The sequence below is a fragment of the Corapipo altera genome, unplaced genomic scaffold (genome assembly GCF_003945725.1).
Source record: "Corapipo altera isolate COAL_440 unplaced genomic scaffold, ASM394572v1 2b, whole genome shotgun sequence".
Classification (NCBI taxonomy): Eukaryota; Metazoa; Chordata; class Aves; order Passeriformes; family Pipridae; genus Corapipo; species Corapipo altera.
Window position 1 is genome coordinate 19,035,530 of NW_020884874.1, and position 18,815 is coordinate 19,054,344.

General features: G+C 36.1%; 1 protein-coding gene across 3 annotated transcripts in view; it reads left to right on the top strand.

The window, feature by feature from the left end:
• ENPP1 (ectonucleotide pyrophosphatase/phosphodiesterase 1) overlaps nt 1-18,815 on the top strand; it is a 54,431-nt gene that overhangs the window by 23,285 nt on the left and 12,331 nt on the right. For all 3 annotated transcript variants that reach the window (XM_027632330.1, XM_027632335.1, XM_027632342.1), the window contains 11 exons: nt 2,674-2,771; nt 5,601-5,680; nt 7,023-7,142; nt 8,300-8,409; nt 9,542-9,607; nt 9,874-9,946; nt 11,636-11,744; nt 12,885-13,016; nt 14,593-14,624; nt 15,993-16,120; nt 17,172-17,241. In XM_027632330.1, the coding sequence (XP_027488131.1) occupies nt 2,674-2,771; nt 5,601-5,680; nt 7,023-7,142; nt 8,300-8,409; nt 9,542-9,607; nt 9,874-9,946; nt 11,636-11,744; nt 12,885-13,016; nt 14,593-14,624; nt 15,993-16,120; nt 17,172-17,241 (1,018 nt within the window). The remainder of the gene's footprint in view (nt 1-2,673; nt 2,772-5,600; nt 5,681-7,022; nt 7,143-8,299; nt 8,410-9,541; nt 9,608-9,873; nt 9,947-11,635; nt 11,745-12,884; nt 13,017-14,592; nt 14,625-15,992; nt 16,121-17,171; nt 17,242-18,815) is intronic.

Genomic DNA, 18,815 nt, shown 5'->3' on the forward strand with positions numbered 1-18,815 from the left:
GTTTTCTGTGTAGTATGTTAAGATTTTCAAGGGGACTTCCTTTCCTTTATTTTTCTGTTTTTTTTTTTTTTTTCTCTTTCTTTTAATTATGGCCTAACCTGCCTGCAATGAGGCAGGTCAGCTTGGCAAAGTGTTCCGTGGTTCTGGGCTCTTGATCATCCAGCTTACTAGACCACAGTAAGCCTGTGTTGCCTGCATTGTGTTTCCATAGAAGCAGGTTTATAGGAGGGGATAATTGCTACTGCATTTCCTTCAGTTTGGAGTCAGGATGTGACTGTGGTGTACCTATTTATCCAGGAGCTGTTAAACATGCTTGTCATACCATTTGGACACAGCCAGAATGAATCACTAGCAGGACCAAAAATTGAGCCTCCCAGATCTGCTTGCTCATGGCAGCACATTTCTGAAGTAGCAAGTGCAGTCTTGGCTACTGACAGGAAAAAGTCATGGAGATTGCTGATATACCTTGGAATTGAGCTCATGTCAGTTTGTCTGGGCATTTTACTGGAGCTGCTCCAAAGAGTGCAGTTTATCATGGTATGTCACGCTTTGCTTCCCTGATCACCAGGGAGGTCACTAACTATATGAGTTTTGGCATGTGTAGAGTGTACAAGAAGTGAAATGGCCAACTACCTCGTTGTGGCAATGGTCTGTTTTGCCAAATTTAATTTTACATGTGTGAAGGGGTCAGTAGCTAGATTTGCAGACAACCAAAACATGTATTTAACAGCTGGTTTAGTTGTAAATGCCAAACCAGAAACAGTTGCGTAAAGTCCCTTTCTAAGGAGTTGTTTTAAATTTGGTGGGGTTTTCTGTTTGGGCTTTTTTTTTTTTTTAAGTTACACTTGTTGGTAAGTAATATTGAACAATCTTTGCCTCAAAGTTCATCTTCTATTTCAGGGAACTTTGTAGTGAAGATTTTTAGACCTCTGTATTTGAGTGAATCAATTTATTGAGTGAGAGGGGGCATGGAGAAGGTGTTTGCAAAAGGTGCAGACATCAGAAACTTTTGTGCAAAAAATACTTGTAATGTTGGGCAAACGTAATACATAATGTTTCCCTACTCTGTTCTGCCAAAGGGCTTTAGTCTTGGTCTGAAAATCATTCATTTCTTGTTCCCAACTAGTTACCCCTACTAGATTTTCAGAAGATGATGCTAAATGTGCCATATAAATTAAAAACCAGGATGCAAACATGCATCTTAGAAATGCAATTAAATGTTTTGTTCTGTCTGGAGTGTAGGGCAGGCTGTGTAATGGTTCTGAGTAACAAAATCCTTTTGGCTGAACTGTTGATTAAAAATTGTTGATTAAAATTTTCTTAAGATAGACATGTTTTGGTTGCCTGACTAATCTTTAGCTTAATATAGTCACATTTGTTTAATGGACATAAGGCTTATAGGTGTTTCCCTTGTAAATGACTGCTTGGATTTTTTGTGGAGTACCACACCAAAGAAATTGTTAACACTTTATAAATAATATTTGTCTTCTATCATCACTGTTTTATTTTGGGAAACTAAAGTGCAACAAAGTTAAAATATTCATTTTACCATTTGCAAACATAAAAGGAAACATGCAATTGACATGTAAAATATATTAACTTCTTTTATGGGAATCTGTATTTTCAGTAGTTATTGTTGCACTGCTGTGGGGTTTTTTTGGTTGTTTGTTTTTTTTTTTTTTTCCTCATGTGTCCTCATATCTATAGGTCAAACCTAGGTATGTTTTCTTCAAGGAAGAAGCTACTGATGACTATTCCTGTCTGTGATGCAATGTTTTAAGTACTTACAGTTGGAGAGAAATTGTTTGAACAGGGCTGAAGCTGGGAAAAAGTTAAGACTGGAAAACATAGGTCCTGTGGAGACTGGAAAGGCAGATTTTATTTTAGCTTGTTCCAGTGAAATCAGTTTCTGAATTTATCTGTCAAGTTCCAGACAGAAATACTGTTACAGTGTTTCCAGTCACAGGGCCACATTGAGTTTGGAGATGGGTAGTACTTCTGGTACAGTAAGCAAATTCTTCTTGGTTGAATAATCTTTATAAGATGAAAGGAAAAATGTGTGTTTATAATTGCTGATTTAACATACCCTGTACATTAGACTTGCTTACAGTTTTGTGTTATATATTTATATATATATAAATCCTCTTTTTTTTTTTTTTTTTTCAACTGGATTACAAGTTGTTCAGGAGTAAAGTGAATAAAGGAAATTTTATTTTAAAATAAGGCTTCCCACTGCCTTATTTCTTTCCCTGCTCTTACCTTGGGGTGGGAAAGGGGGGTTGAAGGGGTTGAAGGGGCTGAGCATTGCTCCAGTGGGACTGATTTCAAGATAAGGAGTATCAAACCCACCAGATGGATTACCTGAGCATCTCATGTTATGGGTGTGTTTGAAATCAAACCTTGTCATGACTTTTCTATACATACCCTACTGCATTCCTCAATGTCTTTCGGTAGGGCTCCTGTGCCAGCCTGCAAGCAGAGGGACCAGACAGCTTGTCTGGTCACCACTGTGCCAACCTGCAAACCTTCCTGCTTGGGACAACTTGCTTCTTTGGCCTGGTTTATAGCCCCATAATGAACATTCCAACTATTTGGGGGAAACTTTCTTGAAATAAGTGATAGGAAATTATTTCTCAGAGTCTGTCTTTTAATATTTAATTTCTGTTTGTTCAGATTTACCAAGTCTCCAGTGTTATTATTTTCATTGGATGGCTTCAGAGCAGAATATTTGCAGACTTGGGGTGGACTTCTCCCTGTTATTAGCAAATTACGTGAGTAGTTTATTTGTCTAAGAAATATTATGATGTCTTACCTGAAAAATCCATAGATGCAACTATGCTTACTCTTTAAAATCCTCACTTTTCTTCCATGAATATGGAAGTAGTTGTCCTAAATAACAACCATGCACAGAGGACTTGAGGTGTGGGAGAGTGTAAGGGCAGAAAGAGAGAGGGCATGAGGAAAGGGCCCTTTGGATTTTTGGTGAAATCTTCTAAATTATTAGGTAGCCCTGTTATATTTCAGAGGTGGATGTTTTTTGCTGTGAGCTTACTTTATTTCTTTGAAATAGAAATAGACCCTTTTTACTCTATAATGTATATAATCTCATATTTAGGTGGAATGGTTTGGAAAATGGAAAGCGAGGTAGAAAGCATTTAATTATATTTGAAAAAGAAGACAGAGAAAAAAGAGATTAAGAGCAGATGATATAGAAGGGCTAGTAGAAATGTGATGAATCCAAGGAAAACTTCATTTAACAAACATTTCCAGAAGAAATGAGAACCTCACCAGTACATGTTTATTCCCTAACTTTTGTAGTATCTTAGTTATGTAGGCCTAAGTAACTTTAGTTACTTTTCCTGTTTCTGTTTTGGCTGTGGTCTGTAAAGAACTGATGGTATTTCTTGTCTGAAAAATATGCCAATTTTCTTGACTTCATAAATTACTACCTGGGGTGCCTGGTTTCAGTTTGACTAAAAATAAGTGAGTAAAAATACTTGCTTTTTTATACAGTGGTTGTCACCACTTGATATGTTCCAGAGGATAACAATTCACAGATGTATTTGAGGATGGGTTTTTTTTTTCCTTATTTCGTTCCCTGTTAGCATAAAATAAGGCATTTGAAAAGTTTTCCTTAGATGCAGTTATAAAAAAATTAAACTGGAGAAGTCTTCTTGAGCAGTGCTAGGAGAAGCTGGCTATTACAAATTATTATAGCTCTGCCCTAGATAAAAGATAGCAGTGCCACAAAGCATCTGTGGGACTTCTAGTCTGTGATATCCACTTCTGTGTGTAAAGTTTCTTTGGTCTGGATAGGCTACAGTGCGACTTCTCTCATTGACTTCTATAATAATCTTGTATTTTTCTTTGTACTGAATCTATGATAAATTCTGACCAATACAAATATCTTACTATCTTCGTCAAAGTCACTCCACTTCTCCAGAACTATAGAGTTTGTGATGATTTTTAAAGGATTCTAATATCAGAATGCCTAGTAATACATGTTTTAGACACAACAAAATTAGGAATAATCTGTGAGGAAATATTTCTGCATTATGTTAACATTTCTAAATTACTCTGCAGCATTTTTTGGCAATGTGCTAGAAGGTTTTTACAACAGAGTATACTACAGGATTTTCAACTTTCTCCTTTTCCCCCTCTTCGTAAAGTGATGGGTGAAATACTCAGATAAGGCAGATTTTCTTTGGTACGAGAAAAATAGTTTCATGAATGAAAACTGGTGTCACTGAGGTGTGAACCCAGGCATAGCCTTACTGTGTCATATGGTGTTCAGAGAAGACTTTTTCACACGCTTCTATGCTATGATATTGCAAGTTTAAGATAAATCGTCCTTTTGTATTAAATTGTCTTTAACTAAGGCAACAAGCCAAAAAGATGGAAAATCCCAGGAAAAAACCCCTAGGATTTTTGGCAAAAATTTTCTAAGTGTATTTTTCTCTTACTTTTAAAAAAGACCAAAAAAAATCAACCTCTCCACCCACCTCCACCAAAAAACTACAGTTTTGGAAAACAACCTCAAGAACAGAATTGGAAATGGTTGAAATGTGTTAAGTGTGTTGCAGTAATAAAAAAGATACAAGTGATGATTTGTTACTACAGAATGCAAATGTGGGAGAGGATGTCTATGGGACTTGAGAACATTTATTTTTCTGGCTTCTTTCTCTCTTGATTAGCTCAAATTGATTATTTCAACTGAAAAGTAATCAAAGCCTCAATTCAATGAGTTCAAAGTGCCTTGATGCAGCACATTTTATGTTATTAAGCCTTTCATTTCTATTTTATTTATATTATATATAATTACCTATAGGCATAGTGAAGATGATGGTCCAGTGGTGTTCTTTCTATAGGCTCATTACTTTTGGTTCTTTAGCTTCTGTTGAAGCAGTTTGGGTTATCACATAGCATTTATTAAGTTGTTAATGAAGACTTTTTCTTTTCTTTCTGAAAACTGGGGCCCATACGTTTGGCAGTGGAAATTTAGGCCCCTTAAATAAGGTTTTCTCAGTTACTTTGGCCTGGCTGACGACTCCTCATACTGACAAATACAGTACACTAATCTCTTTTAAACCATATGGTTTTATATCAAGATAAAGAAAGCTTTGAATTTCATTCTAAAATACGAGCTTATTTTTATATTTTAAAAGCCCCGCAAACAAAAAATGAGAGTATAAAATAAGCAGTGATTTGACACATGACTGAGAGTGCCAGTGGCCACTTAATCTCTGGAAGCATCCAGGGTGAAGTTGGTCTCAAGCTGCAGACTGAACTTACTGCATACCAGGGCAACATTGAAGGGTTTGATTTCTTTGATTATTCATTCGTTATCTATGCATGCTTTTCACAAAGACTGTAGGTTTTGCTCATGCGACCATTGCAGTCAGTGATTAGGAATATATAAAATTCATGTTAATAGCTATTTAGTCAGCTTGTAAATGAAGGTGGGAAGAAAAATTAAGCCCACAATTTTGAAGAACAAAAACTTTCTGGAAACATGTGTTTTGGTGGTTTGTCTTCATGAGAGAAACTTGCAAGATTTTTATTTCTGTAATGTTGCTCATTTTCTTTCTTCCTTCCTCTAGAGAAATGTGGAACATACACTTCCAGTATGAGACCAGTGTACCCTTCCAAAACCTTTCCCAACCATTACTCCATTGTCACAGTAAGAATTCCTGTATATTATATGTTTCCACACTGAATAGATGGTTCACTATCAAGTTGTCTCCAAGGGAGTAGTATATTTTTGATGGATTATTAAAATAATAGTATTGCCCTTCAGAATAGGAAAGTGTATATATTATATTCTTTATGTAATTTAGATTAAGTCATTATATAACACTACAGCTAAGTGGCCAGATCTAATGTAAGTAAATCCAATCCTTTCAAGGATTGGATAGCTGTGAGAATTCCCATACAGTGGAACATCACATGACTTTATAATTCCTTATTTGTGTAAATATTTCCACTAAATTGCAGTTCACTCTCTTGGAATGGGAGCAGCCTGACTCCTTTATATTGCCAGCCTTATTCCACTTCTTTAAGGTAGCATGATGCAAAGTAGAGTATGAAATGAGAGATCTGAGCATCATACTGATGTTGACTCTGTCTGTGATGGACTGTACCCAAGACTGCATAGAAATGTCACAGAACTGATCTTGCAAATTTATCACCTCCTACATATGGAAAGAAAAACTAAAATGGAGGTTTTTAAGCAGAGTTGGAATTGAGGAGCTCCTTATTGATTTCATCATGCCAGAACTAAAATTCAATCAAATACTAGGATCTGCACCTCCTGTCTTATCTCTCTAGTTTGTCAGGACATTCGGTAAGTGAGGAGAACAGGTTCAGGAATGAGATGCTTAATTGTGCAATCCTTGAAAATCTCCATGACTGAATATGCAACTAAGAGGCATTAAGCATGCCCTGCAACCATGTGAGGTGTACAGTACAGAGCTTTGTCTCAACTTCCTATTCTTGTGAAAGGTAGCAGGGTCCTAATGGTGGTGGTGTTTTATCCTTTATAAATGTCAAAAGGAACTAGTCTGCTTAAAGGCAGAGCACAAGGTTTCCTTGTGCTACCCAAGAACTGATGCTCCTGAACACTTCCTTCCCTGCAACAGGTATCCCAGCTAGAGCTTTTGCTCCTGCGATGGAGGTCCAGCATAGGTAGTTGCTTTGTCTTTGGTACTAAAGATACAACAAATGTGTGAACTCATAAGATATCTTTCAATTTGATCCCAGAAGAAATTGCTGGCCTATTTTTCGTTTTGTCTCACTGAGAAACAATTAAGAATTGGAAGGCAGAGAATTGGAAGAATGAAACAATTAAGAATTGGAAGCCATGGCACATGATGCTGTAAAATTTGGGTCTTGAGGTACTGGTGGAGTAAAAGTCACATATAGAGTATTCCATGTATATACTTGTCTAAAAGACATGTTTTTTCAGCCAGAAGGTTCTTTTTCTTTATAACATTGCAACAATTGCAACAAACTCTCAATTACAGGGACTGTATCCTGAATCTCATGGTATAATTGATAACAAGATGTATGACCCCAAAAGAAATGCATCCTTCACCCTTAAAAGTAAGGAGAAGTTTAATCCACAGTGGTACCAAGGGCAGCCTGTAAGTATTAATACTCTTCTGAGAATGTACATCAGCCTGCTATGTTACTTAATATCACTTGAATGCATAGTGATGTTGAAAGAGTACAGAGGGTACTCCTAAGTCAGCCAAGAAGTGTTACTCAACATGATTAGGATTGCCATACTAGAGCTGCAAAATAACAAATGAAACAAAATGTAACAGATTTTGTTGAACTTAAATGGAATTTTCCCAGAGGAGAATGAAGGCTTAAAGTAACTAATAGAGATACCAGATCTTGTTCTGTTTTAATATGAGTGGGCTTGCACTTAGCTTCTCTGAGAAAATTGACAGACCAGTTAGTTTTAGTAATAAGAATCATTAGTAAAGGTTTATGCTCTGAATAAATTACTGCTAAGTCTAAAGATGTGGTTTTAAAAGAAATTGTCTCGGTTCAATCATACACCTATGCAAAACTGCTGAGACTGCCATCAAAATGAAGTGACATGGAAAAGTTTGGGTGAGCGCTAGCCTGAAGAATAACAAGGGACCAGATGCAACTATTTACTATTGCAGGGAAGACTAGGTTGTTTGTGGGGTTTGGTTTTTTTTTTGGTTGGTATTTTTTTTGTTTTGTGTTTTTTTGGTTTTTTTTTGTTTTTTTTTTTTTTGATTCTTGAGGAAAGAACACACTGTTGTAGACTTTGCAGGCTACTGAGAAGAGAGCGATGTGAGTCAGGCAGAAAATACATGGAAGGCATAAATCTGCAAACCATGTGATCAGCAGTAAAACCAGAAGAACTGACCACAGTGTTGCTTCCATATGTCAAGAGTATGTGGGATGTAGGTCTTTGGAATATTCCTACCTCTTCTTGTGTCACTGTTCTTGAGACATTTCCCCTTCCTGGTGTTCAGCGATGGGTCTACCATTGCATTCTGCTAATGGTTCCTATTCCTGCCCTGGCTCCCCCTCGTGTAGCAGCAGAAGGGATGTGAGTGCCTGCAATAAGGAATCAGGCTACAAAGTGTATCTGGGCTGCAGATAGTGGTGACCTGCAAGATTGACTGGAGCGTTCCACTTAAAGTTTTAGTTTTTGGTCTTGCTAAAGGGTGCAGAGTTAGTGAAGATGGCAGTGGGGTCTGTCAGATACTCAGCTAATTCAGTGACCTGCACTAATGACAGCAAAATTCTGCTGCAGATTTGGCTGACGGCTGTGTACCAGGGTCTGAAAGCGGGTACATTCTTTTGGCCTGGGTCAGACGTAGCAGTTAATGGAACGTTTCCAAGTCTGTATGAAAAATACAATAGGTATGTGCGCCTGTGTCTCGGGTGAATATTTGATTTTAACTATTATAATGGGACAGATGCCAGAGAAAGCATAATTTTTTTTTCGTGCTTTCCAAACAGTTGTGTGCAACATGGAATAAAAAAAGCTAAAATCCAATTAACTTTGTTTCAGTATAATGCAGAGTCTTTGTCTAATAATCTTTTCATTCCTCAGCAAATGTTTTAAAGGTATTTATAAAAACCTTTTTTGGGTGTGTAGAGTATTTAAATCCAAACAGTGGATGGATCAGGTCTTGATGTGACACTGTCCGTGGACACTGAATTTTCATAATTGACTGTGATAAACTATTCCAATTTAAAATTATTTTAATTGCAAATTTTGAAAATATTGCACATTAAGGCAATCATATGTTAGTCAGTGATTGCTCTTCACTACAGTTGAACATTTTCTGCTTAATGAAATGGTTTATCACCAGTTATTTAATAGTCTCAAATCTTGCCCAAGAAATCAGACTTTTTATTTCTGTCTTCCTAGGACCATTTTCTCTTCCTACATCCTTCATATAGGATGGAAATTTTGTTTCTTGTCTCGTTACCTACATTTTTTCCCTGGGAACTGCTACATTGTTACTTGAATTTGTGTTACGTAGCTGAATACTAATTTTAGGAATGCCTCACATTGTTAAAAGGTCAATATGCTTATTTTTGGTCTGCTTTAGTAATTGATGTAGAGGATCTACTTGTGATGTAGTATGAGAACTTGTATTCAACCTGTTTAAGCATAAAAAAACCCCCTAACCCCACCCTTAAACCAAAGCTTTTTCATAACATAATACAGGAATGAAAACATGCATGTGACTTTGCACCTTGAAGCCAATTATCCACTTTGTATAATAAATGCAAGCAGTACTGAGAGCTTTACTCTAATTGTATTGCAATCAATGGGGACTGTATTCAATTAGCTTTAGATCAGGCCATAAACTCCTGTAGAGTCACAGGCAATTAGCATAGATAAATTTGCATCCTGCTAAATAGCCCTCAATGAATTCACTTTTTTTTCTACTAAAATACACTGACTTTTCGTAATATATGGCTAAAAGTTTTTAGCTCTTGGAAATGCATAGTTGGTTGATATTGTATTATTCTGATACAGCTCAATCCCTTTTGAAGAAAGAGTGGTAACTGTCCTTCGCTGGCTGCAGTTACCTGAAGATGAAAGGTAGGTATACAATGGCAAGTGTAAGTTCCTGTTAGAGTGGAATATCTTATCCATGATTCTAATAATGTTAAAATATTATTTAATGCCCATTTCTATGACTGAAAACTTTTTCTATGAAATTGCATTTCTCTATTTCCCTTTAATGTGTTTTCCCTCCGAATGACAGCGTTTTTTCCAATATATTATCTCCATTGTTTAAATATAATCTCTTCAAACTGTCTCAACATGTATGTAAAATATTACATTTTTGGTACTGTTTGATATAGACCACACTTTTACACTCTGTATTTAGAAGAACCAGATTCCTCGGGCCATAAGTTTGGACCAGTAAGCAGTGGAGTAAGTAGTTTTGTAGTTTAATTTTTTTTTTTAATTTGAAGCTTTGCTCTTACTCTATAATTTCCATACTTAATGTTATATTAACCAAGGTTATATGAAGAATGCTTATTAGGAAAAAAAATGATGAGTAGACAGCCCATCCATAATTAACATTGATATAAAGTATATAATAAACAGCCTGTTTAGTAAATCTAGTTTTTATTTTTTTTATTTTGCAAAACATGCAAAACATGTTTGAGTATGTCTTGTATGTTGTTTTATCTGCTCCTACTAATGGTTTGTGTTGATTTTTGGTGGGAGGGAGTAATAGGGACATAAAATTTGTATATTTTCAACTTAGCAAGAACAGAGGTTTTCATAGCAATGTATGTGTTTTGATGGTTCAGTATTCATGTTATAATTGTCATTCATTTCCACTCAGTCCCTGTGCCAAGCTTAGATGAATATTGGTCTTATCTCCCTGCAGTTATACTTTATGCCTTTTCTGAAAGAGGCAGATAAAAGGAACATTCACCCCATCACAGTCCGTGATTTATTGTACTGTTTTCAAGAGTACTAAATAGCTTTACTTTTTAACAAACCAAAGTGAAAAAATGGAAAGAAAAAAGTTCTTGGAAATTGAGGAACTTTGTAAAATTCTCCCATCTTGAATGGTCAGGAAATTTGGGCATTATAACTAGGTATTTAACTTCAGTGGTGATAACAGTAAGAAGCTCTTGCCAATTTCTCTTGAACTGTGAGTGGTTACTCTTCATGTAAGGAAGTAGCAGACACAATTGGAATTGCAGTATAGGGGACATGTTTAAATTGGCAATCTTTTTCTTTGGTTAATAAGGAGATTTAAAGTTCTGTGTGTCAGAAACGCTCTGGAGAGCAAGATCCTGAGGATTTATATATAGTCTCTACAAGAGCATCTCATCTTTGTTTGCACAAAGCAAGACAGTTTATACAAGTAGTTCAATGAGGTAACATCTACCTCATTTTAAAATATTTTTTTTTGTATTTAGCAAGTATTCAAAAGTAGCTCCAATGCTGTATCTATGCAAGTGAGCTTGGACACCAGAACCTGGTCACAAACAGTGCTACACTGGTAGCTCATTCTTTGGCTTTTTCAGTTTCTTTAAACTAGTTTGAAAAGATATTAGTCTTGGAGCACAATTTCAAGGACAGTTTGCTCCAATGTCTCTCCCAACAGACATTTTGAGGAAGAGTGCTACAGGTTTGACTTCCTCTATTCTATTCAGCACATCAGTATCTGCACCCTTGTGCATTCCCTGTTGGCCTTGGTTGTGCCCCTTGTAATGCAACAAGCATCCTCAATTTCATGCTTTAAAACCCCTGTCACTGGTTGGTTTGGTTTTCTTTTTGAGTTTGTTTTGTTGTTTTGGGTTTTTGATTGTTTTTTTGGTTGGTTGGTTTGTTTGGTTTGGGGGGTTTTTGTTTGTTTGTTTTTTTTAAGCATCTGCAACTGAAATAACACATAAAAATATGTAGCTGTGTCATAGTACGGTGTGGGGTGCACAAAAAATTGGATTAAGACCTGTGTAGTGTAGATATAACCAGTCTTCTGTAGATGGAGGCAACTCTGAACAGTGCAGGTGATAGGCAGTCTGCAGGCTCTCGTTTTTATTTAGCTATATTTAACAGTATTTTTAACACTTATTTTACATTCCTATTTTTGTTCTGCAGGTCATTACAGCATTACAGAGAGTGGACAACATAGTAGGGATGCTGATGGATGGTCTAAAGCAAATGAACTTGCATAAATGCCTGAATATTATTTTTGTATCAGATCATGGTAAATTTGATTTTATGAAATATATCAGAACTTTTGAAGGACTGTTTTTGTAAAGTAATATTCTGAGTTTATACTTGCATGTTTCTGATAAGATTAACAAAGCAACTAATACCTATAAAATATATTTTATATTAACCAGATGATATAAGAGAGAACCAATGTAAGTGAGAATCAGATTATTTTATGAGGGGGTGAAGAAGTGGAGAATATGGGGGGGGATTAAATAGTTTTTGTATTTTATTTCTTTTTGTGACCATTACCAGATGATAAAAGAAATAGAATAAAAAAATTGAACTGTAAAAAGTAGATTTCATTTTATTCTGTCTTTTAACTACACTGCACAGTTACAGTTTGAAGACTGCTGAAGAACCAAAAATACAAGCCATATCTTCCTTTCAGTTGTCAGTTCCCTCATCCATTGTTAGAAGGCTGTGAATGCAAAACTTTATTTCTGTAATAGCTTTTCTGTATATCTGGAATTATTTCTATAAACTAGGTATTTTACCAAATTTTTTTAATGTCTTTTTCTGACAAACAAAATATAAGCTCACTTTCATGCAACACAAAACTGACTTGCAAAACTCATTGCCACAGGGAATGATGCAAACCAAGTATCTGTACAGGTTTAAAAAGTATTTATGAAATTAATGGAAGGTAAACCTGTCAAAAATTATTAAAAGTAAGAGTTCAAATGCAATATGCAACTCGAAGTCCCTTTGGCTTCTGGAAATTGATAAAGGTCACTGGGAGAAAGACCAGTCCATAATGCTGTACTTATTGGGTGTTTGTCTAGACATGTTACTGAATACTATTAGGTTGGATACTTGGCTAAATTAATATTTGGTCTGACCCTTGCTTCTGTTGTTAGGCTTGTAAGATTTCTTTTCCCTTCAGATAAGAAAAATTGTACGTTCATTCAATTGGAGAGTCTTTCTCAACTGAGGAAAGAATTGATTGTGTTTGTCTGTGTGTAGTTTTTTTTCTTCTACATGCATCTTGGATCAGATGTCTTGGGATTGCTGATAAAGAGTGCAGAGAAATTACATTTCTCACTTTTACAGCTGAAGTTACCTGTCTCCATAGCAAGGCTGCTCTACATCAATATTGCCACTTTAAAATAAAATTTATTTCCTTTTACAGGGATGGAAGCGGGGAGTTGCAGAAAAACAGCATATCTGAACAGCTATCTGGACAATGTTCAAGATTTCATAGTTGTACCTGGTCCTGCAGCTCGCCTAAGACCTAATAATGTTCCAGATGAGTATTTCTCTTGTATGTAGTTGCTAAACTAACTTTTGTTATTTGGTTATATGTTTTTTGTGCTTTATAAATACAAACTTAAGCTCCACATATTCCATGAGTAAACTTGAGTGAATGCCAGCTAGGGTCAACCTGAGTAACAATGAAGAGGAAATACTGGGTAGTGCACCTGTGTTTTTAAAGACTATTTGACTTTTCAAGTCTGAAAGTGTATTTGAATCCTACAGGTTGCTTTTATGAGCTGCCTCAGAGTGACCAACTGCAAATACCTCCTGCCTTGTGAATGCCATTCCTTTGAATAAGATCGTTGGTGCTCAAGACAGTCTAAAAATCCTCTCCTCATGTCTCACCTCATTTCCTGATTTGCTAGCATGTGTATAAATTTGCAATATTTCTGTCATAAAGGAATGTTAGATTGTTACCATAACTTGCATATTATTTTGAATATTATAATATGTTTCATAGTTATTAAAAAAATGACCCAATGTCCTGACAGCAGTTGAGTAAACTGCAAATAAACGTAAATGAGATAATAAAACTGAGTGAAAATCAATGAATGCTTACAAATTTTAAACTTTGATTAGTTAAGCAGACTCATTTTAGATGGTTGTTTAATACCTGCAATGTTTGGTACTTATGAATTTTGAATGCAAGTTTCCTTTATGTTGTTTGAGTGTTTCTTTTTTTTCTGTCTAGATTATTGTTCCCTGTCCTCTTTAAAACTTGTAGGTCTCAACCCCAGTGATTTTAAGTCCTGTTTACTTCATTGCTTAATGGTATTCTAAACTGCTTTAAATGTTTAATCAGAGAATGTCGGAATCAAATACTTATTTCCTGCTTTTGACATGTGCACTGTTTCAATGAAGTAGTGTAGCTGTCTTTGTAGCACTGCATATATCTCTGTAGGAATTATGAATGGTTCTCTTGCCAGGATAATGGCTTTATGTACTTTAGTCGAGTATTGGGTATCAGACTTGGGACAGAATAACTGTGTGAAATGTAGTGGGCCTGTGTTATACAAAATGTTGAACTGCATGATGGAATGGTCTCTTTTGGCTTGAGTGTAAGCATCTGAATCTTAGCCAGCTTGCACTTGGCTGTCTTTCTAAGGATGCTTGCCAGATGAAGCTGCTGTCCTGATAGTTGCATTTGTTTCCTTTTCTTTATAAGTTTATTAGCAAATAGGAAAAATCCATCTTGATTAACACAGCATTTAATTGCCTCTTTTGTACAAACTTACTTCTTGGATTATTCTTCTAATATTCTGTGGCTAATATAGTTTAATATTTACATATAGTTTAATATGTAACTGATAGTCTTAACTAAAGTTTAACTAATATAGTTTAACATTTGAAGCTGTAAATAAGTAAGCAAAGAGAAGAGAGGCTGAACTAAAATTTCATTAAAGCAAGGCTTTGACAGTTTAGTGACTATTTTGCTCTATATGGTTTTCATTCTGGAAAAAAAGTTTCTTATGCCCAGGAATTTTTTGAAACTGAGCCAATTATATTATGTGGTGGGAATGCTTTCATTTTACATCTGATTTTTTTTGACTTAGGTGACTAATACTTACCTATGATTCTTCCAGTTAATTATGAAGGCATTGTCAGAAACCTCACGGTAGGTGTTGTCTTATCTGTTGTTCTAGCTTAATGTCTACTGACATTTACAGGTATTTTATAGTGTCAACTGTTTTCTGGACTTTGAATCAATGACAGGATGAGAGGACATAGTCTTAAGCTGCACCAGGGGAAGTTTCATTTGGACATTTGGAAGAATTTCTTCACAGAAAGGATGATTAAATATGGGATGGACTGCACAGGGAGGTGGAAGTCACTCCAGGGAAGTCACTGTCCCTGGAGGTGTTTAAGGAAAGACTGGACATGGCATTTAGTGCCATGGTCTAGTTGACATGGTGGGTTGGACTCAATGATCTCAGGGGTCCTTTCCAACCTAATTGATTCTGTGTGTGGTTCTGTGTGTGTGACCTTCCATAACAACAGCAAAAGTAGTTCCATACGTGGAAAGATCAAAATTGACTAAGGTGTCATCGCTCTTGGGTTGTGCATTAACTAAGGCTTTGTGTTCATTTCTTTTCACTAACTGTTTCCTGTTGCTCTTCAAACTGGAGAAACTGTGTATCTGGACCATAGTACCTGAGGGCCAAGTCAGGATGAAGTTCAGCTCTGTTGTTAGGGCACGCATAAGATTTTTTTGCTCACACCTTTTTGATAAACAGCTTTGAGATAGGATATTGAATTTTTTGTCACTTATAGCTTAGTGAATTTGTTTTTCCACTCTGTCCCTGCTGTTGTTGAGAGCTATGCTATTTGTATGGATGACTTCACTGTTCAAAAATTCCAGTATTACAGTAGGGGTTTTGTTTTGGTTTTGTGTTGTGTGTGGTTTTGTTTTTATTTTATTTTTTTAAATCATTAATGCATCTTAGTTTGTGGAAAAATCTTTTTGTCCCTGAGTGACTTATCCTGTGCAGGGCTAAGAGTTGGACTCGATGATCCTTGTGGGTCCCTTCCAACTCAGCATATTCTGTGATTCTTTGAATCTAAAAACCATTTGAATGTTTATTACCTTCTCTAGTACAGAGGTATAGAATTATTGCACTGGATAGTCTCCTACTACTTGTGAAAGTATCATGATGTTTGTCTTAATATAATTTGTTATTAATTCTAAACACTACTGTTTGGTTCTGTACAACTGTAGGCTATAAGAAAAAAAACCAGTAAATTATGTCCATAATCCAGTATTAAATATTCTTCTAATAACCATTGAATCCAAAACCAGTCAGTATTTAAGTATTCATTCATATTTATGTTGGAGACTGGATGACTCCAAGCCTCACGGGATCATACCGTTCTTAGTGCAAGATATTGCAGACCCTTTGCAATTGATGTACTGTATGAGAACTATGTGTGACATAAGTAAATTTTGGTGAAAAGTACATTTTATGTTTTAATTTCAACATTTCAGTGCAGAGAACCAAACCAGCCTTTCAAAGCTTATATGAAAAAGCTGCTACCCAAGCGTTTCCATTATTCCTATAATGACCGGATTGAACCACTGCACTTCTATTTAGACTCCCAATGGCAGCTTGCTCGGTAAGTTAGAGTTTGCAGTACTTCATTATACACCAAATAACTTCTTGTTTTCTCATAGCTTTGTTCTTCCAGATGCTGAGAGTTCAATGATATCTATTGGAGTGTGGTATTCTTGTTTGTCACAGCAAAGGGGTGTTGCACAGAAACAGTGCACGCTTTTCTCCACAGGTTTTGCTGGCCTGGGGAGGCTTAATTCTAAACTGGCAGCTATAGATATTCTCCCTGCTGGGTATGGAGATAGTGGCAGGTTAGAAACTAAGGTCCTTATTGTCAGACACTTGAGCACATCTTGCTGTGCTTTAGGAATTTCCAAAGTGAGTCCATGAAATCAAAGCATGTAATTAATTACTTGGTTGAATCAATCTTGTCAGTCTTTGAACTTACTGACTCCACTACTGTTAATTACCTTACATGTTTTGATGAAAGAATTTACAACTCCCAGAATAGTGGTATCTCCTGTAATAATATAATTTTGAACACCACTGTGATGATTCAGGGCTTTCATCATGGAAGAATTTTTAAGTCCTGTTGTATAGCACTGTAGATGTGTGCAAGTTGTGCAAATGAGGTTTGAGTTACTAGAACTGTATGTGTTTAAATAATATATATGGACTTAGTATAGATTGGAGGTTTGTTTTTTATTAGACTGTAAGATGCCCGGCTGAATGATCTAAATTACATTAGAGATTTTATAAAAAAAGACTATTAAGAATCACTCACATAAAGTAGTGTAAAGTTCTGTTACCCCAATGACAATGAAAATCTATTATCCTGAGAACAAATATTCAAATATTTTGTTCATATGTCATGTGGTATTTGACTTCAAATGACTCTGATGGGCACATGAGAATTCCAAAGGGATAATATTTGCAGAGAAAACTACCATTCTGATTTTAAGGGTATTGTCTTCCAGAGCTTTAAGACTTCTTATTCCCTATGGATGATCCTCTAAAAATCTTTAAATAGAGAAGTAAACAAGGCATCACTGAATGTGTTTTAGACCAATATGATTTATAAAGTGTGAGTTATATAAACTGTGTATTTTTAATAGAAAACCATTTGAGATTAAAAGCTGCACAGGTGGATTCCATGGCTCAGACAATCGCTTCCCCAATATGCAGGTGAGATTTAAATTTGTGTTAGTTCTTATTTTTTGGCTCCTATTTCCAGGTGTTGTATTTGCTGGGTGTTGGGATTATTTTTTCAAAGATCTGTGGCATTATTCCATCTGTAATTAAAGAAATCAAGCAATTATAGGATTAATATTGCTAGGTAACCTACAGAGGGTGGGATTCTGTTGTTGTAAGAATTGGTCAAAACCCTACAGGATTTACCCCAGAGATCTTGCTCTGCCAGTAAGAGTATAAAGGTATGACTAGTTGTTTTGTTGTAGCATTAAAAGCAGGAAAAGAGAACTTATCAAATCATCAAATAAAATAATTGTAGATCTTAAGAGAATTCAGATTGTAAGGGAGCTCAGGAGGTCTCTAGTCTCACATCCAACTCAAAACAGAGTCAACTCTCAGATCAGACCAGGTTACTCAGGGCTTTATGAAACTGTGTCTTTGAAGCTACCAAGAGCAGAGGCTCCACAGCTTCTAACCAACACATTCCACTGCCTAACTATCCTCCTGTTATAAATGTGTTTAGTTACTGCCATCCAGAACCCTTCTTCTTTCAGTTTGCCTGTTGTATCTCTGCCCCTTGCTGAGTAGCACTGAAGAGCACGGCTCTTCCTCCTCGATGACCTTGTTGTATGTACTGGAGGACTGCTTCTGAGTCTGCCTGAAGCAACCTCTTCTCTGTGCTGAACAAACCCTATTCCTCTTTGCAAGACAAGGACTTCAGCCCCCAGCCACCTTGGGGGTCCTCCCCTGAATTTATGATGATTGTTTATTGATGTCATTCTTATATTGAAGGTGCAGTATCCTGATGTAGTCCAAAGAAATGCTGAGCAGAAAGGGATAATCCCTTCCCTCAGTCTGCTGGCTGAGCTTCTGTTTGTACAGTGCAGGATGCTCTGCTGCCAAGGTGTGCTGCTGGCTCAGATTTGCCTTGCTGTCCACTGTGTCACTCAGACCCTTGCAAGGGAAGTTGTTGCTTAACCAGTCAGTTTCCTGGTCTGTAAACCTAGAGTTCATTTGATTTCTGAGTTGCCTAAGAATAGAAGTTACAGGCTTAAACTGCAATAAAGAAGAGCTCATTTGGTTATTAAAAACTTTCTTTTAAACGATTTATGAGTACATTAGTTTGCCCTGGAAGTCTGTGGAACTTTTATGACAGGTACTACCTAAAAACTGGTCAGACAAGCATCTTTCAGAAATAACATAATTACTTTTGATTTCAACTTTTAAAAAGTTGACTAAATTATCTTCCAGCTCTGTAATTCTATCTGTCATGATAGAATGTGTATCACTGTTTTGAGGTAGTCTGTTGAGGAGAAAGCATGTTAGTCATAAAATAAGGAAAGTCCTGAAATTCTTCTCTTTAATGACAAATGGGAAGAGATCATAGGAAAATGTGAAATCAGATTCTTAGTTTCATCTGATTTGGGGAAGTCACTTAACCTATCCCTGCTTTAGTTTCTGCTATCAGTAAAGTGAAAGGCAATGCTCTTGATTTCAGGAAGCTATTTTCAGGATAGAATTCACAAACAGTTGTGAGGTACTTGGAATTATTACAGTGAATATGTGTA